General features: G+C 38.3%; 1 protein-coding gene across 2 annotated transcripts in view; it reads left to right on the forward strand.

Annotated features, from left to right (window-relative positions):
* The window catches only part of DNAAF4 (dynein axonemal assembly factor 4), a 76,759-nt gene that overhangs the window by 2,161 nt on the left and 50,914 nt on the right, over positions 1-23,684 (forward strand). For both annotated transcript variants that reach the window (XM_070797511.1, XM_019968789.2), the window contains exon 3: positions 2,462-2,595. In XM_070797511.1, the coding sequence (XP_070653612.1) occupies positions 2,462-2,595 (134 nt within the window). The remainder of the gene's footprint in view (positions 1-2,461; positions 2,596-23,684) is intronic.

Below are 23,684 nucleotides of genomic sequence, written 5' to 3' on the forward strand. Positions count from 1 at the left end.
GTCTGAGATTTCTCTTAGGTCTTTGGCATTAAGCCTTGAGTTGGAACTATTGAGAATGGGAAAATTGCAGCCACTCTTTATATTAATGTTTTCTTCATATCTTGCAGTGGAATTAAATTTTTTAGTTCTTGGTACTAGGTAAGATTTTTCTCTACAATGTGGTTTTGAGTTCAGAAGATACTGGAAGGGAGATTATCATAGCCAGCTTACTTTAGTTCTGTATTGAATCCTAGACTAACTGAGGGGTTTTTAAAACCAGATTTGTTCTCTCCTACCCCTGTCTTACTTTTTGATTCTTTAAGTCCGAGATGGTGTCTGGGAATATGTCATGAAACACACACAGGATGTTCTGACTTCTCACCTAAAATTAAATGTAAATACTTTGATTTATTTCATTTGATGTTGATAATCTTAATTTTGAAGTTAGATGAGACCAGAATCATCATCTAATATAATGACTTAAACAGATAGCATACATGCTAAGTTGCCTCAGTCATGTCCGACTTTTTGCAACCCCGTGAACTATAGCCCACCAGGTTCTTCTGTCCATGGGATTTCCCAGGCAAGAATATTGGAGTACGTTGCCATTTCCTTCTCCATGGGATCTTCCCGGACCAGGTCTTCTGCATCACAGGCAGACTTTTTACAGTTTGAGCCACTTATGTCATTAAATATTACTAGTATTTTGATTTTTTCCACTATTTAAAACTTTAAAAATAATTCTTAGCCTATGTGCTGTAAGAAATCAGGCAGCAGATTGGGTTTGACCATAATTACCAATTAGACGAATCAAAACAGTCTTAAAACTAACTTATGTAACAAGTAATGAACATTGACTTTACTTCAGAAACCAAGTTTGAGATTCTTTTAGATGTCAAACTCAGTTTTTTTTTTTAATTTCTTAACCTTGATTTTTATTTTTTATTTTTTTCAGACTCAGTTTTACATGCAATTCAGTGAAATTGTTTTAGCAATCTTTTTTTCCACATATAGTATTATGAAACTCCAATATCTACTCCAAGCCTGCCTCCCTCATTATTCACAAAATACTGCTCCAGTTTTTTTTGAAGTTCATTCTTGATCCATTTTTCATTTCTTTTAGATGTGGAGCATTTAATTCAGAAACTTGATTTTTTTAAAATTACTTCTACCCAAAAAAAAAAAAAAATTACTTCTGCCCCTGAAGCTGGTCCAGGTCTCTGCCACCCTCTTACTAAAACAGGTGTATGGTTGGGGAGAGTCTTCAGACCTCATTCCAGTCCTGATTTCCAGCCAGGATCTTGGATGGGTAAAAATTCCATACTCTTTACTCATTTTTAACTGAAATTTAATATTCCCTTCAATTATGAATGTAGACAACAATCAATAGTAGTATCAATAAAATTCACAACATGTTCATATCAGGTACCTTTGTCTTTTAGATGCACTACTTTGAAATTATATATTAGACATTTTGCTATGTATTATTTAATGCATTAATAAAGAAGCAGGTATTTGTATATCACAAACTTAATGTTTTGTGTTTTAATATAACACTTAATATTTTGTAAGTATTTTAATATAACACTTTGTAACTAGTTTTCTTTTTGTATTATTTTCATATATTTTAAAACAATATAAAGGGTTAGTATAAGGGTTTACTAGTCATCCCTCCACTCCTACCCTCCTTGTCTCTTCTTACTTCACTCTCCCAAGTTTTGTCTCCCCTCCTGTTTTTTTTCTTCAAAGTCTGGATCCCTTCCTTAATCCTTATTCTCTTAACATAATTTACCCCATAATGGATCACAGCCTGCAGTTTCTAAAATACTGAATCACTGAATAGAAAATGACTGTGAATTGTAAAGTTTTGTATGTAACATGTCGTGTGACATTATAATTTTTCCTAAAGCTTGCCCTGTACTCTTCATACATAAGACTAACCATTGATGTTTTTGAAGGTGATCGATCATGTTAGATGATCTCAACCCGTGTTCTTTTCTAAGAGACCTCCTAGTGATGCTTTATTGTGATCAGGTTTATAAGCTAATAGGAGAGAGAGGAGTATCAGTGTGTTCTCTTTCCTCCTCTCCTGCCCGATTTGCCTCTCCCCATCCCTCCCATTGCACACCCTCTCTCTCCCTCCTGTGACCCTCTCCTCCTCCTCTTCCTCCCCTGTCCGCATCCTCATTCCCTGTCTTATTTCCTGTCTCCATTGCTCCTCTTGTCTCTTATTCATATCTTCCCTCTCTGTCTCTCTGTGTCTGTCTCAGTGCACAAAGGCATCCATTCTTTACTAATTCATTACTGTTACAGTCACTCTTATTAGCTTCTTGACTAGTTTAATACTGAGAAATGTTCTTACTTCTCCATGTGAAGTTGGGTCCAAAACCATCTTATCCCAGATCAATATGTAAGAAAAACAAATTCTCCTAAGTAAGACAAATTCATCATGATTCTAATTTAGTGATATTCTTTGTTTTAGTTGACAAAGAGATGATGCAAAGAATAAGGGAGAAGTCTATCCTACAAGCACAGGAAAGAGCAAAAGAAGCTATGGAAGCAAAAGCTGTGGCAAGGAGGGAAGATCAAAAATATACACTAAATGTCATGATGAAGGTAAGTTGCAGATTGATAGGAAGGTCCTTTAATTAAAGATATAATAGTAAACTATGCAGTGATAATTTGTTCCATCTACGTACTTTCTCACCTTTTTGTTTATACCTTGGTTACAGGACTTGCTGTGTTACATAGGTTGTCTGCTACTTCTGAAAAGCTGTATGAAAGCATGAAGGTTCAACAATAGATTTACCTGTTTTAGGGAGAATGTTCTATTTCCAGGGGAACAAAAGTTATAAGGTTTTATGGTGGAAGTGTTTACTTCTTTTTTTATCTTGAAATTGATGGACATTATTATTTAAAACAAGAAAAACATAGATTGAACACTGAATATTGACCAATAATATCTTTTAACTGTTGAGGCTTTCAAGTTAAAGCTTTGATCAGCAATATATTTTTTGAGATATAACTCACATACCATACAGTTTGCCTATTAAAAGCTTACAATTCATTGGGTTTAGTATATTTAGAGTCATAAAACCACCACCACAATCAATTTTAGAACATTTTCATCACCCCAAAAAGAAACTCTGCACCATGAGCAGTCACTCCCTATTCGTCCAAACCTCTTAACCCTAGACAACCACTAATCTACCTTCTGTCTCTATAGGTTTACCTATTCTGACTAATTTTTACAAATAATTTCCCATCTTAAATTCTCGTTTTGAAGTGACTAAGAAGTCTATAACGAGCATTATCTCATCAAGAGTTCTGTGGACTCATGATTGTTCTTTTGCTTTTGGATCACTAGTATTGTTTCTATAATCAACAGTTCATAATTCCAGTCCATAATTCCAAAGGCTTCTCTGCTTCTTTATCACTTTTACTTGATTTTTAAATATTGCCAATGGTTAATATACTTCGTTTTTTACTTAATAATTGAACATGTGGTCAGCCATCCGAAGATTCCTGCTTTCAGTATACTTGATGAGTTCCACCTTTTCTTGATCATATTATCACTACTATCAAACTTTTACTGAATGTAAAAAAAATACAAGCAAAATAGTATAAAATTTGTGGCAACAAATAAGTATTTGTTGAACTGATAAATAATAGCCCACATACTGCTGCACTGGTAAATATAACAAAGCTGAACAATTGATTGCCAGGCAGTACCACAATGCTGTACCTTGAAGTTGATAAATATCTCCTGACATATGAAAGTCTGACTTTGGTATTTGTGACAGTAGTTTAGGGTCATTAATGTAGAAAGAATGAAGCTGTAGTTTACATTGAAGTAATAGAACCTATGAAAGTCTGTACCCTATACTACAAACTATTTATTTTGTCTGTCTCTTCCCCTGAGTATTGTTGAGAGTTGAGACTATATTTTCTTTCATCCTTATCATAACCATTGCCAAGTAAATAGTAGGTGCTCAAATATTTGAATAAATTAATGTGACTACATTGTTTGAGTACTCTGTAATCATAGTAAAATTCTATTCTGGTGGATAAATGTAGATAATTTTACTCTGTACAGTATTAGACACCATTTAGAAAAGAACTTTGATGGTCAATTAAGAGTAAATGAAGCAATATGATGACAAAAGGCATCTCATTATTAGCTTAAACCATAAATTAGCTTAAAACTTGATTTACATATACCCAAAACATTTTTTTTTTTTTTTCGCAGTAATCTTTTAAAAAGAGTGAGCAGGGCTAGTGCTAAGACTCACTGTTCAGTTTGCTATGCTGTATAGTGGTAACCTGCTCGGGCTTCCCTAACAGAACACCACAGAGTGAATGACAAAGCAACACACATTGGTCGTCTTGCAGGTCTAGGGCTTAGAAGTCTCAGATCAAGGTATAGCGGGTAATAAGTCTATTCCTGGCTTGCAGATAACTGAAAGAGAGAGAAAAATTCTCTGGTGTATCTTCTTATTAGGGCATATCTTGTTGTATCAGGGCCCCACCCTTATGACCTCATTTATCTTTAATTACTTCCTCAGAAACCCATGTAAACAGGAGTTAGAGCTTTAACACATCTGAGGGGACACAGACATCTAGTCTGCAATTCAGGAGACTGCCTGCAGGACAGTATACCCAGGTTCAATCCCTGGGTTGGGAGGATCCCTCTGGAGAAGAAAATGGCAATCCACTCCAGTGTTCTTGTCTGGGAAATCCCATGAACAGAGAAGCCTGGCAGGCTACATAGTCGGTCATGACGTAGCAACTAAACCACCAAACCAAATGTTTAGTCAATAACACTGTAAAAACTATCCAAACTTCAGTGGCTTATACAGCAATCCCCAGCCTTTTTGGCACCAGGGACCAGTTTCGTGGATTTTGCCATGGACCAGGAGTGGAGATGATGGTTTCAGGATGATTGAAGCACATTTATTGTGTGCTTTATTTCTAATCTAGTAACTGCCACTGATCTGAGGAGTTCTGGTCTGTGGCCCAGAGATTCGGGACCTGTGGCTTCACACATTATTTCTCACAATTCTGCATGTTGGTCAGGCAGTTCTTGTGGTCTGAGTTTGCCTTGGTTGTGGCTGGATATTCTAGGATGACCTCACTCACATGTCTAGAGCTTTGCTTGGGAAAGCCGAAGTCCCTCTCCATGTGGTATTTCATTCTCCAGGTTAGCACAGATTTCTTTACTTCATAGTTAGTGTTTCTGAGAGTGGGAATGGGAAAGCCCTAATGTACAAGCCCTTTTAAACACACTTCTGTGTCACATTTTCTAATGTTCCATTAACCCAATGTTGCATAGAACCAAGCCCAAATTAAGGGTTAGAGAAATAGACTGCACCTTTTCTGGGGAAGAAGGGTGAAGTCACATTGCAAAGGAACATGCTTATAATTAAGGAAGGAACTTTTGGCCATTTTACAACTTAGTTTGAATTGAAAAGATTGGAGTTTAAGCAATAAAGATAATTTGATTTCATCTAGCAGGAGAAGTTCAGAGACAGAGCAGTGAATCCAAGCCCTGACTCCATCTCTCTACAACATCCTTAGCACTGCCTTTTCTTTGTAACTGCTTCATCCTTAGGCTGATAGGAAGATGATCCACGTCTGCACATAACCAGGAGCCAGCAGGAGACAGTCTGTCTATTCCGTTGGCTCCCTTTCAAGCCCCATAAAATGATTGCTTTATATACTGTAGAATGATATTTCACATGGCAGTCAGTTTTACATAAGTGCAAATATATCTTTACTTCAAGTCTGATGCTTCAATCGTGGTTTACTGTGTCCATGTCTGCTTATCTTTGCTGCTGATCTGTCATTCATTTAGCAGACATTTACTGAATAGTTTAAAAGATATTGAGGCAGAGCTGACAAGTCAGTCTTCGATTTCAGTTTACTCATAGTATAGAGAGGGTGACAGACAATAAAAAGCAAAGATTACAGCCTAGAGTGCATAAGAAATCATGGGCAGATAAAGAGAAAACACTGGCCAAAGATTGGTATCTCAGTCTGAAAGGATGATCAGGAAATAGGAGGCAGTGTAGCTTGTGCTGAATACTGGAGAATGAGCTACAGTTACCTAGGGATAAATGGGAAAATGGCATTATCAGTTTTGTATAAGTGCTCGACAAAATTTGGCACAGTGAGGAACAGTTGTGATGAGAAATAAAATCTTGATATTTAGAAAAATCTCTGGAGGGGAACTTTTTAGGAATTTTCAGCAAGAATACCAAAATAATTGGTTTTGTGTTTTAGAAAGCCCATTCTGGCAAGTGAGTTTGAAGAGGTTGCAAGGAGGAGGCAGAATTTTTGTATTCTTAGGATGAAAGAATTTTGAACATATTTATGTGTTGAAGAAAGAAGCCAGTAAAGAGGGAGAGATTGATAATATAAGCAGGAGAGAGGATTGATGATGAAGCAGTTTTTTTTTGTGGTGGGATGAAGGTTGGAACAGGTGAAAAAATTAAGTCCTATGCAGTAGGGGCTATTTTATCTTTTGACTAAAGGGCAGGAATAAAGAATCACCAAGGGTTTGGAAAATTTTTCATGACACAGATAGTTAAAGTAATCCTTTGTTTTCATGGTGAAGGTAGAAAGTTCATCTACCCAGGGCATGAATAATTGAGATGGAGTAGGGGAGACTAATAGAAGCTTGGACTATTGATGCCAGGCTAATCTGAAACATGCTTCCCCCTCTCCCCTTTACTTTGGACTACTATTGCCTACTTTTTCCTGTTTTCTTCACTCTTTGTTTTGTAGGTTATCTTCTATTTTGAATTTTTTGGTTCTATTTTATTTTCTCTTTTAAGGAGCTTGTTTTCCCACTAATTTTTAACCTAAATAGGTCAAATTTGAAGTGCTTTCTTCTGCTATTTTTTTAAAGTTGAAACTCAGAAGCGTGGAACTGTAAAATAACTTTGTCTCATTATGCGTGAGTTACTTTCTGGAGTTGTCTAGATTATACTATAGGGCCTTTAAAAAGTCCTTATGGGTGAAACCACATGCCCTGTTTATTGGAAGCATGTATAACTAAGGAATAGAAAAGCTACAAGTAACTGCTTTCTCATTTTTTTTTTCTATGCAATTGTAAAGGTGATTGTTTTATTTATGTATTTAACCTTGTAGCTTATGGGATTCCAGTTCCCTGACCAGAAATTGAACCTGGGTCATGGTAGTGAAAGCCTGGAATCCTAACCACTAAGCCAGCAGGGGACTCTTGTAAATATGACTTTTAAATTTCTCTTTTTGATAGTTCGTTGTTAGTGTATATAAATGCAACAGATTTCTATAGGTTAATTTTATATCCTTCAACTTTACTGAATTCATGTGTTAATTCTAATAGTTTTTTGGTGGCATCTTTCGGATTTTCTTTATATAGTATCATGCCATCTGTAAACAGAAATAGTTTTACTTCTTCCTTTCCAGTTTGGGTTCATTTTCTTTTTATTGTCTGGTTGTTATGGCTAGGACTTGGCCATACTGTGTTGAATAAAAGAGGCAAGAGTGGGAATCCTTGTCTTGTCCTGATCTTAGAAGAAATGCTTCAGCTTTTTACTATTGAATGTGATTTGGCTCTAGGTTTGTCATATGGCCTTTAATATGTTGAGGTATATTCCCTCTTGTATCCACTTTGTGGACAGTTTTTATTGTAAATGGATGTTGAATTTTGTTGACGGCTGTCTGTGCATCTGTTGAGATGATCTTAAGATTCTTATTCTTCAGTTTGTTACTGTGGTGTATCACATTGATTTATTTGTGGATATCCTTGCATTCCTGGGATAAATCTCACTTGATCATGGTGTTTAATCCCTTTAATGTACTTTTGGATTCAGTTAGCTAATATTTTGTTGAAGATACTCACGTCTGTGTTCGCCAGTGATGTTGGCCTGTAATTTTCTTTTTTTGTGGTGTCTTTGGTTTTGGTATCAGGGTAATGCTGGCCTGGTATAATGACTTCTGAAACATTCCTTTCTCTTCAGTTTTATGGAGTAGTTTTAGAAGGATAGATGTTAACTTTTCTTTAAATATTTGGTACAGTTCACCTGTGAAACTGTCTGTCCTGTACTTTTGTTCACTGGGAATTTTTTAAGTCAGTAATCAATTTCAGTACTGGTAATTGGTCTGTTGATATTGTATATTTTTTCTTGATTCAATTTTGGGAGATTTTATGTTTCTAAGAATTTATCCATTTCCTTTAGGTTGTCCATTTTATTGATGTATAAATTGTTTGAGTAATTTCTTATGATCCTTTGTATTTCTGTGATGTTAATTATAACATCGTTTTTCATTTCTGATTTTATTTGGGCCTGCTTTTTTTTTAATTCATCTGAGTAATAGTTTATCAATTTTATTTTTTGACAGATTCAGCTTTTAGTTTCCATGGTTTCTTAAAATTGTTTTTTAGTCTCTATTTTATTTATTTCTTCTCTGATCTTTGTATTTCTTTCCTCCTAATTTGGATTTTATTTGTTCTTTTTCTAGTTTTTCAGATGTATTATTAGGTTGTTTACTTGAGATTTTTCCTGTTTCATGATGTAAGCTTGTATTGCTATAAACTTCCCTCCTTGAATTGCTTTTGCTCCATGGCATAGATTTCAGTCATTATGTTTCCATTTTCATTTGTCTCCAGGAATTTTTTTATTTCCCCTTTGATTTCTCCAGTGACATGTTTTTTGCTCAGTAGCATTTAGTTTAGCCTCCACGTGTTTGTATTTCTTGCACTTTCTTTCTAAGCTTACAGCGTTGTGGTAAGAAAAGATGCTTGATATGATTTCAGTTTTCTTAAATCTGTTCAGACATATTTTGTAGCCTAGAATGTGATCTATCCTGGAAAATGTTCCATGTGCACTTGAAAGGTTTATTTTGCTATTTTTGAATAAAGTATTTAATATATATATATATATATAAGGGCATCTGATCTTATATATATATAGCCATCTGATCTAATGTGTTATTTAAGGCCAGTGTTTCCTTATTGATTTTTTGGTCTGAATCGTCTATTGATTTAAATGGGGTATTGAAGTTTGCTACTTTTACTTGTTAATGTCAATTTTTGCTTTTATGTTTGTTCACATTTATGTATTTAGGTGTTCTTATATTGATGCTTTTGAACTGTGGTGCTGGAGAAGACTCTTGCGAGTCCCTTGGACTACAAGGACATGCAACCAGTCTGTCCTAAAGGAGACCAGTCCTGGGTTTTCATTAGAAGGACTGATGCTGAGGCTGAAACTCCAATACTTTGGCCACCTCATGCGAAGAGTTGACTCACTAGAAAAGACCCTGATGCTGGGAGGGATTGGGGGCAGGAGGAGAAGGGGACAACAGAGGATGAGATGGCTGGATGGCATCACTAAATCGATGGCATCACCAACTCGATGCACAAGAGTTTGGGTGAACTCTGGGAGTTGGTGATGGACAGGGAGGCCTGGCGTGCTGCGATTCATGGGGTCGCAAAGAGTCGGAAACAACTGAGCGACTGAACTGAACTGAACTGATGTTGAGTGAACGTATATTTACAATGATTATATCTTCTTGTTGGATTGATTCCTTTATTATTATGTGATGTCCTTTTTTCCTCTCTTGTTACAGTCTTTGTTTTAAAGTCTATTTTGTCTGGTAATAAATACTGGTACTCTAGCTTTCTTTCCATTTCCGTTTGCATGAAATACCTTTTTCCTTCCTCTTACTTTCAATCTGTGTGTCTTTAGATATGAAATGAGTCTCTTGTTGGCAGCATACAGATGGGTCTTGTTTTTGTATATATTCAGCCACTCTTTGTCCTTTGATTGATCCTTTTAGTTCTTTTACATCTGAAGTAATTATTGATAGGTACGTACTTACTGCCATTTTGTTAATAGTTTTGGGGTGGTTTTTGTAGTTCTTTTTATTCTTTTCTTCTCTTGCTCTCTTCCCTTATGATTTGATTCCTTTCTTTAGTATTATGTTTGGATTCATTTCTTTTTTGTGTTTCTATTATACATTTTTGGTTTGTGGTTACCATGAAGTTGTATACAGTAACCTATATATGTATGTGACTGTTTTTACTCTCCCTTTCCCCACATTGAATGCTTTTGACATTATTTTTTACTTTTTTGTTTTGTTTATCCTGTAACTGCCTATCATGGATATAGATGATTTTACTACTTTGTTATTTTATCCTTCCTACCAACTTTATAAGTGGTTAATCTACTACCTTTACTGTATATTTGCCTTTACCAATGAGATTGTATTCTTTTATAACTTTTATATTTCTAGTTCTGGTCTTTTCTTTTTTGCTTAGAGAAGACCCTTTAATTCTTTGTAAAGCCAGATTAGTGGTGCTAAACTTTATGCTTTTCCTTGTGTGTCAGATTATCTCTTTCACATCTGAAGTAGCTTTGGCATGTATTCTTGGTTATAGGTTTTTCCCTTTCATCACTTTAAATATATAATGCCACTCCCTTCTGGCCTGCAAAGTTTCTGCTGAAAAGTTATCTACCAGTCTTATGGGAGCTCCCTTGTATGTAACTAGTTGCTTTTCCCTTGATGCTTTTAAGATTCTCTCTTTAATTTTTGCCATTTAATTTATGTGTCTTGGTGTGGACCTCTTGGGATTGATGTTATGTGGAACTCTGTGTTCCCTGGACGTGGATGTCTGTTTCCTTTCCTAGAATGGGAAATTTTCAGCTATTATCACTTCTAATAAGTTCTCTGCCCCTTTCTCTCTTCTGCATCTGGGACCCATATATTGTGATTATTTGTTTGCTTGATGTTGTTCTAGAGGTCTTTAAGACTGTCCTCATTTTTTAAAAATTCTTTCTTTTTTTCTTGTCAGCTTTGGTAATTTCTACTACTTTGTCTTTCAATTCGATGATCTATTCCTCTATATCATATAACCTACTGTGATTTCTTCTACTGTTTTTTATTTCACTTATTAGATGCATCAGCTCTGTTTGGTTCTTCATATTTTCTAGCTGTTTGTTAAGCTTCACACTGTGTTTATTCATTCTTAAATCCTTTATAGGTTAGATTCTTTGTCTTCACTTTGTGTAGTTCTACTTCTGGAGTTTTGTCTTGTTCTTTTGTTTGGACATAGTCTTTTGTTACCTCCTTTTGCCTAATTCTTTGTGTTTATTTGTAGGTATTAAGTAGATGGTTTATGTTTCCTGATCATCGAGAAGTGACCTTATGTAAAAGATAATCCTGTGGGACCCAACAACATCCTCTCCTTGGGTCACCAGAGTTATATGTTCTAGGGCTAACTCCTATGTGGCTAAGTGGGGCCTTCTCTTGTGTCAGGGCCAACTACTGTGGGGATGGGCATGCTGGTAGACAGGGCTCACCCCTATCCCTGTTGTGTGTGAGGCCCTTCTTATAGGGAAGTAGTCAGCTGACAATGGACAGAGCTGGGTCTTGGTATTTTGGCTGCATGGCTTCGGCTGTCCCAAAGTTGGTGCCAGTCTGATGGTGAGTGGGGCCAGGTCCCACTGAGGCTGTCTGTGGGCAGGGGACCCTGGAACATCTGGCTGCAGGGCCTGAGGGATCTCAGGATTCATGTCACCTGCTAGAAGGTGGGGTTGGATCCTAGGGGATCCTGTGTCTTGTGTCAGCCCACCGGTGGGCAGGGCCAGATCCTAAAGTTTGGGATCTGGCCCTGGCTGGAAGGCTGTGTAGCCAAGGCTGGTGCTTGCCCCCTGGGGAGGAAAGCTAGGTCTCCTGTGAAGCTTGCAGCTTGACCATACGTGTCCTGGTACTGGTGCTGATAGGCTGATGGGCAAGTAAGCTTCCTGCTAGAGGGAGAACTCCAGAATGTTCCTAGCATCAGTGTTCTCGTGATAGAACAAGCTCCCCAGAGTGCCTGCTGCCAGTGTCTTTAGGAGGAATCCAAGTCACTTCCTAGCTCTTTGGAGAGTTTTCCAGTATCAGCCAATGGCTTTGACCTAAGCTCTTTTCACCTTACTGCCTTTGTTCTGGGTCTTTGAGTGTGTGAAATTTTGCTACTCAGCTGTCTTGGTTACTCCCCCATCACCATTGCTTTTAAATTTTTTTTTTTATCTTTCTAATTTCTGATATTTCAAATAACAAGTTCTACAGACCAAATGCACTTTGGCTTTTTGTTTGTGTTCCTTCTTCATACTGCTGCCATGGTGACTTTTTAAATTTTTAAGCTGTTTTTTCCCAGTTACTGCAGTAAAATTGACAAAATTGTAGTATATTTAAACCATACAATGTGAAGATTTGATCCATGTTTATACAGTGAAAGGAATCACATTTTCAAGTTCACTAATATATCTGTCACTTCACACAGCTACCTTTTTTTCATCTTTTTTTTTTTTTTTGAGGTGAATCCTTCAGATCTACTCTCTTGACAACTTTCAATTATGTAGTACAGTTTATCACTATAACCAATATGTTGTATACAGTAGATCCTCAGCAGTTACTCATCCAACAGTTGAAAGTTTGTGCCCTTTCACCAATGTGTTCCCATTTCCTCACCTCCTCTCCAGCCCCTGGCACCACGACTCAACTTTCTGTGATTCTGATTTTTTTTTTAAGATTCCATGTATGGGCTTCCCTGGTGGCTCAGATGGTAAATAATCTACCTGCATTGCGGGAGACCTGGGTTCGATTTCTGGGTTGGGAAGATCGCCTGGAGGAGGGCATGGCAACCAACTCCAGTATTCTTGCCTGGAGAATCCCTATGGACAGAGGAATCTGGTGGGCTACAGTCCATAGGGTTGCAAAGAGTCAGATACGACTGAGCGACTAAGCTCAGCACATGGTACCATGCAGTATTTGTCTTTGTGCGGCTTGTTTTGCTCAGTGTACTGCCTTCCAGGTTCTTCCATGTTACTGCACATGGCAAGATTTCCTTTTTTAAGGCTGAATGATACTCTGTTTTGTGTGTGTGTGCGTACATATATATTTGTTGTTGTTTAGTCACTAAGTCGTGTCTGACTCTTCTGCAACCCCATGGACTGTAACCCTCCAGGCTTTTCTGTCCATGAGATTTCCTAGTCAAGAATGCTAGAGTATCATAGCTATTTCTTTCTCTAGGCGATCTTCCCAACCTAATGATTGAACCTGTGTCTCCTGGCAGAGGTAGGTGGATTCTTTACCACTGAGCCACCATGGCGTTCCATACATATATATAGGAATAATAAAAAAAACAAAGTGTACAATTCTTTGGCTTTGTTTATTCACAGGTTATACAACCATCATTACTATGTAATTTTGGAATATTTTCACCACCTTAGAAAGGTACCCTGTGCCCATTAGTAGTCACTCCTCACTCTTCCCTCCCCTAAAAATCCCTAATCTCCTTTTTGTCCCTATGAATTTGCCTATTCTGGACCTCTCACATACAGTATATGGCCTTTGGTGTCTTCAGTCTTTCACATAATATAATGTTCTTAGAATTTATCTATGTTGTAACATGTTTGAGACCTTTATTCTTTTTATGGCTGAACAATATTCCATTGCATGAGTGTACCGCAGTTTGTTATCCATTCATCAATTGGTGGAAATTTAGTTTCTTTTCATCTTTTAGCTTTTGTAAATAGTGCTACTGTTAACATTCACTTATAAGTATGTAAGTGAATGTTTTCAACTGATTTGTGTATAAACCTAGGAATAGAATTGCTGGGTCATTTGTAATCGTATATTTAATTTTTTGAGGAATCACCAAATAATTTCTCATAATTGGTACACCATTTTACATTCTTTCCAGCAGTATATTATGATTCCAGTTTCTTCCATCCTTGTTAACACTTGTTATTTTCCTTTTTTTTTAAATTATAGCCATCCTATCAGATGTGAATTGGTATCTCAGTGTGGTTATGATTTGCATTTCTCTGACATTAGTGATTTTGAACATCTTTTCATGTGTTTCTTGGCCATTTGTATATCTTATTTGCCAACATGTCTATTTAAGCCATTTGCTCATTTTATAATTGGAATATTTGTCTTTTTGTTGTTTTATTCCCAGTTTTTTAAGGAATCTCCATACCGTCCTCCACAGTGTCTGTATCAGTTTACATTCCCACCAACAGTGCAAGAGCGTTCCCTTTTCTCCACACCCTCTCCAGGATTTATTGTTTGTAGACTTTTTGATGATGGCCCTTCTGACCAGTGTGCGGTGATATCTCTTTGTAGTTTTGATTTGCATTTCTCTAATAATGAGCGATGTTGAACATCTTTTCCTGTGTTTGTTAGCCATCTGTATGTCTTCTTTGGAAAATGTCTGTTTAGATCTTTACCCCACTTTTTGATTCGGTTATTTGTTTTTCTGGCATTGAGTTGTATGAGCTGCTTGTATATTTTGGAAATTAATCCTTTGTCAGTTGTTTCATTTGCTATTATTTTCTCCGATCTGATGGTTGTCTTTTCACCTTGCCTATAGTTTCCTTTGCTGTGCAAAAGCTTTTAAGTTTATTCAGGTCCCACTTGTTTACTTTAGTTTTTATTTCCATTACTCTAAGAGGTGAGTCATAGAGGATCTTGCTTTGATTTATGTCATCAAGTGTTCTGCCTCTGTTTTCCTCTAAGAGTTTTATAGTTTCTGGTCTTATATTTAGGTCTTTAATCCATTTTGAGTGTATCCTTTTGTGTGGCATTAGGAAGTGTTCTAATTTCATTCTTATACATGTAGCTGTCCCATTTTCCCAACACCATTTATTAAAGAGGCTGTTTTTGCCCATTGCATATTCTTGCTTCCTTTGTCAAAAACAAGGTACCCATATGTGCATGGGTTTATTTCTGGGCTTTCTATCTTGTTCCATTGTTCTATATTTCTGTTTTTGTGCCAGTACCATACTGTCTTGATGACTGTTGCTTTGTAGTATAATCTGAAGTCAGGATGATTCCTCCAGCTCCATTCTTCTTTCTCAAGACTGCTTTGGCTATTCAGGGTCTTTTGTGTTTCCATATGAATTGTGAAATTTTTTGTTCCAGTTCTGTGAAAGATGCCATTGGTAATTTGATAGGGATTACATTGAATCTGTAGACTGCGTTTGGTAGTACAGTCATTTTCATGATATTGATTCTTCCTACCCGGGAACATGCAATATATCTCCATCTGTTTATGTTGTCTTTGATTTCTTTCATCAGTGTCTTAAAATTTTCTGTATACAGTTCTTTTGTATCCTTATGTAAGTTTATTCCTAGTTATTTAATTGTTTTTGTTGCAATGGTGAATGGGATTGATTCCTTAATTTCTCTTTCTGATTTTTCATTGTTAGTGTATAGAAATGCAAATGATTTCTGTGTATTGATTTTGTATCCTGCAACTTTGCTAAGTTAACTGATCAGCTGTAGTAATTTTCTGATACTATCTTTAGGGTTTTCTATGTACAGTATCATGTCATCTGCAGACAGTGAGAGCTTTACTTCTTCTTTTCCGATCTGGATTACGTTTATTTCTTTTTCTTCTCTGATTGCGGTAGCTAGGACTTCCAGAACTATGTTGAATAGTAGTGGTGAAAGTGGACACCCTTGTCTTGTTCCTGATCTTAGAGGGAATGCTGTCAGTTTTACACCATTGAGAATAATGTTTGCTGTAGGCTTATCATATATGGCCTTTACTATGTTGAGGCAGGTTCTTTCTATGCCCATTTTTTGAAGAGTTTAATCATAAATGGGTGCTGAATTTTGTCAAAGGTTTTTTCTGTATCTACTGAGGTTATCATATAGTTTTTATCTTTCGATTTGTTAATATGGTGTATCACATAGGTTGATTTGTGTATATTGAAGAATCCTTGCATCCCTGGAATAAACCCAACTTGATCATGGTGTATGAGCTTTTGGATGTGTTGCTGAATTCTGTTTGCTAAAATTTTGTTGAGGATTTTTGCATCTATGTTCATCAGTGATATTGGCCTATAGTTCTCTTTTTTGTGTTCTTTGTCTGGTTTTGGTGTCAGGGTGATGGTGGCCTTGTATAATGAATTTGGAAATGTTCCTTCCTCTGCAATTTTTTGAAAGAGTTTTAGAAGGATAGGCATTAGCTCTTCTCTAAATGTTTGATAGAATTCTCTTGTGAAGCCATCTGGTCTTGGGCTTTTGTTTTTTGGGAGATTTTTGTTCACAGCTTCAGTTTCAGTTCTTGTAATTGGGTTGTTCTGGTCCTCCTCCTGTGTGTTCTTGCCTCCAATGTCCACAGCTATTAGAACTAGTGTGTTTTCTTTTGTGGGAGCTCTCAATGTCCTTTTATATATTCCATAGACACAGAGTCTGCCTAGTTGATCATGTGGATTTAATCTTCAGCTTGTACGGCTGGTGGGAAGGTTTTGGGTCTTCTTCCTTAGCCCCACTGCCCCTGGGTTTCAATTGCGGTTTTATCTCCTCTTCTGCATGTGGGTCGTCTGCTGGGGTTTGCTACTGCGGCTGCCCTGGAGGACTGGGGTCTGCTCCTGTGAGGGCCAGGTGTGGAGGTGGTGCAGCTGCTTGGGTCGCAGGTGTTCTGGCAGCACCAGGTGCTCAGGGGAGTTGGCGGCTAGGGCAGCAGGATATAGTGTTCTCGAAGGGTATGGCAACCAGTATTGGCCAATATGCTCCAGTATTCTTGCCTGGAGAATCTCCCTGACAGAGAAGCCTGACAGGCCACAGTCTACAGGGTCACAAAGAGCTGGACGTTACCAAAGCGACCCTGCGTGCATAGACGCAAGACATTTTTTGCCTGTGGCAGCTCTTCCCCAGTGAGAGTTGAGCATGAAGGTGGCACAGCTGCTTGGCTTCAGAGACCCTGGTGGTGCCTAGTGTGCTGGGAAATGGACTACCTTCTCCACAGGAGTTATGGCCCTATCAGTGTCTTTTTTTGAGCCTCTTGTAGCTGGCAATCAGAAGGCCTTTTTGGCCAGTCTGTCTCCGTAGCTCTGCCATTCAGACACTTAGAGGGTTCCCTTGCCTTGTGTCCTTCTCTGTTGTTTGGCACATCAGGCACATAGAGGGGCCCCCCTTGCTGGGGCCCTACTCTGTAAATTGCACATCAGGCACTTAAAGGACACCCTGGATGGGGTTCTGCTCTGTAGTTCAGTGGGGCTAGTGTTTGATGGGCCAGCCTCTCTATTGTTCTGCTGTTGATGCTGGTGTGTGGGGGGAGAGAGGCTATGGTGATGGCTCCACCCACTATGCATGACTCAGCAGCACTGCCTTGCTTCCATGGCTGCCAGGCTTTCCTCCACAGGCCTTTCCCACCACAGTCTCCTCCCTCACATCCCCTCTATCCGTCTCTCTGCAGTCAACAGCAGCCCTTGACCTGGGATTGCTCCACAATCCCTAAACTCCAGCTGCCAGCTGCTGCGCCTTCCAGGGGACCTGTGTCCCTGTCTGCCACAAGGACTATCTGATTGTCATTCCATTTAGGCTGCCACAGATCAGCTTTCCCCCTCTCAGCCTTAAATGTCTCTTCTCTGACTCAGACAGTTGCCCCAGTGTGGGGATTGGACCCCTGCTTCAGTTCCCCCACCCGCTGAGAGCAGGTCCAGTCCTACTAACACTCCTGTTTTCCCCGCTAGTTCCTTCCTCCTACCGAGTTTTGCATGGTTCTATATATTCTTTTCCGCTGGTCAGGTACTCCTGTCTGCTCTCAGCTGGTGTTCTGCATGCACTTCTGTGTCTGAAGGTGTATTCCCGATGTATCCATGCAGAGAGATGTACTCCACGTCCACCTCCTCCTCCGCCATCTTGTTCTCTCTGTGTTTTTGTTGTTGAGTTGTAAGAGTTCTTTACATATTCCAGATACTAGGCCTTCATTAATGACTTTCAGATACTTTCTTCTATTTTGTAGATTGTTTTTTCACTTTGATAGTATCCTTCTTTGGTAGTATCCTTTGGTACACCAAGTTGCTTTTTTTAATATATATATTTATTTTTGGCTGTGCTGGGTCTTTGTTGCTGACTGGGCTTTGCTCTAGTTGTGGCTAGCAGGGGCTTCACTCTAGTTGCAGTGTGTGAGCTTCTCACTGTGGTGGCTTCTCTTGTGGAGCACAGGCTCTGGGGGGCGCGGGCTTCGGTAGTTGCCACGCAGGGTCAGTGGTTGTGGTTCCTGGGCTCTAGAGCGCAGGCTTAATAGTTGTGACACATGGGCTTAGTTGCTCTGTGGCATGTTGGGATATTCCCAGACCAGGGGTTGAACGTTGTCTCCTGCATTGTCAGGCAGATTCTTTACCATTGAGTCACCAGGGAAGCCTCATGAAAGGTTTAAATTTAAAGGCCAATATGTTTATTTTTTTTCCTTTTGTTGCTCATTCTTCTGGTGTCAGTCATATCTAAAAATCTGTTGCCAAATCCAAAGTCATGAACATTTACCCTATGTGTTCTAAGAATTTTATGTTTTTACTCCTTATATTTAGATTGTTGTTCCATTTTAAGCTAATTTTTGTATATGGCGTGCAGTATGGGTCCTGTCTCTTTCTTTGGCTGATGGATATTCAGTTGTTCTAGCACCATTTGTTAAAAAGCCTATTCTTGCCCTCTTTGAAAGGTTTTGGTAACCTTATCAAAAACCTGTCTGTGCATAGATGTGTAGATTTATTTCTGGACTCTCAATTTTATTCCATTGGTCTCTGTGTCTGTCCTTATGTCAGTACCACACTTTCTTTTTTTTAAGTAATTAATTTTACTTAATCTATTTGACTGTGTCGGGCCTTAGTCGTGGCACGCAGGATCTTTTGCTGCAGTGCCCAGACTCTCGGGTTGTGGCACGCAGCGTCAGTAGTTGTGGTGCGTTGGTTTAGTTGCTTCATGGCGTGTGGGATCCTAGTTCCCTGACCAGGGGTTGAACCCAAGTCCCCTGCAGTGCAAGGCAGATTCTTAACCAGTGGACCACCAGGTAAACCCAATACCACACTTTCTTCATTACTGGAGCTTTGTAAATAATATATTTTGAAATTGAGAAATATGAGCCTTCCAGCTTTGTAGTTTTGGTTATTCTGGGTCCCTTGTAGTTACTACATTTGAATCTGAAGAAAGACTTCTATTTCAGTTAATATTATACGATATCTATGTGTTTTCTGACAATTTGAAAAGGCCTTTACATGAAATCTTATTTTTATAATTTAGAAAGTATAGAAAATGAATGGGGAGTAAGATTTCTTGTAGTTTTCTCTTTTTTTTTTTATTTTTATGTTTTTCTAATAATAAACATTTATTTTTCCTAATAAGAAAACATTTATTTTTGAAAACAGAACAATGCTTATCTTCCTATGATCATTTTTAGACTTTTAATTTCTTTTTGTTCTAACAGGAATTTACTAAAACTCTATGTACATCTACCAATTTCCAAACATATGAAAAATTAACTATAGCCATTAGCATGGTATCATGAGAAAAAGGAGTATCTTTGACTGTCTTTCTTATATTTATAGTTTGTCAAGTCTACTGACTTACTTCCTTTTTGTGTAAGCATATCTCAAATTCACAGAGTCTGTGCAGAAATAAAATGTCAGCAATTATATATATGTCCACTTTTTTGTTTACTGCAGGCTTTTTCATCTTTTCCAGAGGTGTGGTTAAAATCTTTTTTTTTTTTTAATTTCATTTGTCCTGTTGCCCCATGAGCTTAGAGAAAGTCTGTGGTCAGTTTTTCAGAGCTGTTACACCTTGAGTGCAGGACAGTTGGTCTTCTTGCTCACCTTTCCCCGGGTCCCTGAATCTAGACCCTAGTGAGCTTTTTGGAAGTTACTGAAGGTTTGTAAGTAGATAATTTTAGGACAGTAATTTTTTTAATGCTCTATGTATGGAGTCAGTTGCCCATATTTTATAGAGTTACGTTTGAAAACCAGTTGAGTTGTTAGTGGCTAAGTATATGTATTATGGAAAAGAGATGGTTGGTGTAAGGTCATGCATTCATAATACTGATTAGGGTGTTAGTTAGCTTTGAAAAGAACAGAGTGTGGAAGAAGAAATACTTTGGTTTCAGAAAGAAGTTGAAAGAATTTAAGATGTTGATGGTTCCTATCATCTCAACAGCAAGGTCTTTTGAACCAGAAGTAGCTTAGCTCAATAGGACACCTCCAAAAAGAAATTGTTTGCAAAAGTCTGTTATAAGAGATGAATAAAGTTACTATTGAGCAGCAAGGATAAGGTAAAGAGTAGGGTACAGGAGTAAGATATTAACTAATTTCCATTAGTCAAAATCTTGTTTAAAAAACTAAATTTTACTTCTGTTCCTCCATTCTGTCAGTTTTGCTCCTTGAAGCTGAAGGCTAGTTTAATAGAAGCATTTTAGCATATATAACATTAAATATATCAGTACTGTATCTCTGTGTAGTAAACCCGAGTATTGACTTCAGGATGATTTCTTCAACAGTAAGCCAAAGCTGGATCTTTAAAAGATACCAGCAAATCATGATAAGACTGTAAAGTCATATAGTGTAATACCAAAGAATTTCTATCAGGTGATAACTGCTCTTCAAGGACAGATAGAGCTAATACTTTAGTAAGAGTTTACTCTTATCTTTGTCTGTGTGCTTAGTCACTGAGTTGTGTGTGACTCTTTGTGACCCCCTGGACTGGGATTCTCTGTCCATGGGATTTTCCAGGCAAGAATACTAGAGTGGATTGCCGTTTCCTCCTCCAGGGGATCTTCCCAACCCAGGGATCAAACTGGCATCTCCTGTGTCTTTTGCATAGGCAGGCAGATTCTTTACCACTGAACCACCTGGGAAGCCGTCCTTATCCACACATGTAGTTTCCAAGGCACTTACAAATTCTTACGCTTTGTGTGAAAGTCCAGATTTCAGTTTAGTTAAGTAAACTGAAAAGTAGAATCCCTATGTCCAAATTTGCTGCTGAGTTAAATAAGTTCCTCTCAGTTTTTCTGAGTTTGACTTTTCCCTTTGTGAATTATTTAGCCTTTGGTTCTTCTTACAGCTCTCACTGATGTCTTTGGGCCACGTTTGGCCTATCTGAAAATCTGCCAAAGGGAAAAGAAAATGTCCTAGTCTGCTTGGGTTGCCATAACAGACCAACAGCAAAAACACAGACTGTGCAGCTTAGGTAATAGAAATTTATTTTTACACTTCTGGAAGCTGGGAAGTTCAATATCTGGCTTCAGGTCAGTTCATTTTCTGATGAGGCCTCTCTTTCTGGCTTGCAGCTCTGTGTCCCTACATGATGGACACAGATAGAGTGTCATTTCTATAAAGACAATAATCCTAGTGAATCAAGGCTCTACCCTTATCACCTCATTTAATATTAATTTCCTCCTTGTAATTGTAAGCCTTATCTCCAAATATTGCTTCATTGAGTGACTGTTAGGGTTTCAACACACAAATTTGGGGGAACATGATTCAGTTTTTAGGGAAAAGAGAACTGAAGTGAAGATCAATTTTATTATGTTTTAGCTATGACTGAACACATCTCACATGCTAGTAAAGTAATGCTCAAAATTCTCCAAGCCAGGCTTCAGCAGTACGTGAACCGTGAACGTCCAGATGTTCAAGCTGGTTTACAAAAGGCAAAGGAACCAGAGATAAAATTGCCAACATCTGCTGGATCATCAAAAAAAAAGAGAGTTCCAGAAAAACATCTATTTATGCTTTATTGACTATGCCAAAGCCTTTGACTGTGTGGATCACAATAAACTGTGGAAAATTCTGAAAGAGATGGGAATACCAGACCACCTGACATGCCTCTTGAGAAACCTATATGCAGGTCAGGAAGCAACAGTTAGAACTGGACATGGAACAACAGACTGGTTCCAAATAGGAAAAGGAGTACGTCAAGGCTGTATATTGTCACCCTGCTTATTTAACTTCTGTGCAGAGTACATCATGAGAAACGCTGGACTGGAAGAAGCACAAGCTGGAATCAAGATTTCCGGGAGAAATATCAATAACCTCAGTCAGCTATGCAGATGACATCACCTTTATGGCAGAAAGTGAAGAGGAACTAAAAAGCCGTTTGATGAAAGTGAAAGAGGAGAGTGAAAAAGTTGGCTTAAAGCTCAACATGCAGAAAACGAAGATCATGGCATCTGGTCCCATCACTTCATGGGAAATAGATGGGGAAACAATGGAAACAGTGGCTGACTTTATTTTTTGGGGCTCCAAAATCATTGCAGATGGTGATTGCAGCCATGAAATTAAAAGATGCTTACTCCTTGGAAGGAAGGTTATGACCAACCTAGATAGCATATTGAAAAGCAGAGATAGTACTTTGCCAACAAAGGTCTGTCTAGTCAAGGCTATGGTTTTCCCAGTAGTCACGTATTAATGTGAGAGTTGGACTGTGAAGAAGGCTGAGCACTGAAGAATTGATGCTTTTGAACTGTGGTGTTGGAGAAGACTCTTGAGAGTCCCTTGGACTGCAAGGAGATCCAACCAGTCCGTCCTAAAGGAGATCAGTCCTGGGTGTTCTTTGGAAGGAATGATGCTAAAGCTGAAACTCCAGTACTTTGGCCACCTCATGCGAAGAGTTGACTCACTGGAAAAGACTGATGCTGGGAGGGATTGGGGGCAGGAGGAGAAGGGGACGACAGAGGATGAGATGGCTGGATGGCATCACCGACTCAATGGAGGTGAGTTTGAGTGAACTCCGGGAGTTGGTGATGGACAGGGAGGCCTGGTGTGCTGCAATTCATGGGATCGCAAAGAGTCTGACACGACTGAGCGACTGAACTGAATTGAACTTGCTGAAAAAAAACGAACAAAAACCATGTAGTTGAACATCAAAAGATTACTGCTTGTCACAAGAAACAGACATCTCAAGTTAATGTTTTTAGTGCTTTTCTGTGTATGGGAAGATGCTCGATAATGTGCTTATTGAAATTATTCCTTTGAAATGCTTGTCAACTGTCTAGGGCCAGTATTCTGCACCACTGGTGCATCTGCAGTGACTGATGGCTTGATGGTGGACAACATTGTTTATTACCGGAACGACAGTCAATGAATGTTCTTTGTTGACAAAGATAATAAAGTTTAAAGATACTCTTAGGCATTTTTGCATGTTTTTTTTTTCCCCATTATCGCCCTTGACATTTTAAGCAGTTATTTTAAATTCCATGCCTAATAATTCTTACATCTGTGTTGTATCTGATACTGGTTCTAATTATTGCTTGTTTCTTTGCAATGTGTTTTTACTTACCTTTTGGCATGCCTTACAATTTTGTTGTTGTTAAACACTAGTCATATTGTATCAGGTAATAGAAACTAAGGTTAGTAGGACTTTAGTGAGTAAATTTGTTTACTGTAACAGATTTGGGGTTATGTTTAATGTTAGCTGTGTTAGCTGTAGAGGTATAGGTATTAGAGGCTTCAAATTCCTCTAGTGTTCTTTTTTTTCCAGTTCTCTTTTGAATCTTGGATTTTCGGCTTCTCTATCTACTCATCCTCAGAGAGAGCCTTTGTCATGCAGCTCTTTCTTCTGTGATCAAGTGTCATTATCCTGGAACCCTGTTGGTGTGGTAGTAAATTGTAAGGGAGTGGAAATATTCTGTCATCTTTCCATCAAATCCCAGTCTTTTCATGGGTCTGTATCTTGGTTGTGTGATCTTTTTACACGTGTTCTTCCAGTGATACAGCTTTTCTCCCCTGGCCCTCATTCTCTTCCTGGCTGCATTGTTCCTGTCTATTTTCCTGAAGCCTGACAGCTAACTGTGTTTTTTTTTTTTTCTCCCTTCAGGTGGGACAAGAAGTCTGGGGAGGACAGGAGTAGGAGGAATTCCCTTCTCCCAGTGCAGATAAGGGACTTCAGCTCTG

The sequence above is a fragment of the Bos indicus genome, chromosome 10, assembly GCF_029378745.1.
Source record: "Bos indicus isolate NIAB-ARS_2022 breed Sahiwal x Tharparkar chromosome 10, NIAB-ARS_B.indTharparkar_mat_pri_1.0, whole genome shotgun sequence".
Classification (NCBI taxonomy): domain Eukaryota; kingdom Metazoa; phylum Chordata; class Mammalia; order Artiodactyla; family Bovidae; genus Bos; species Bos indicus.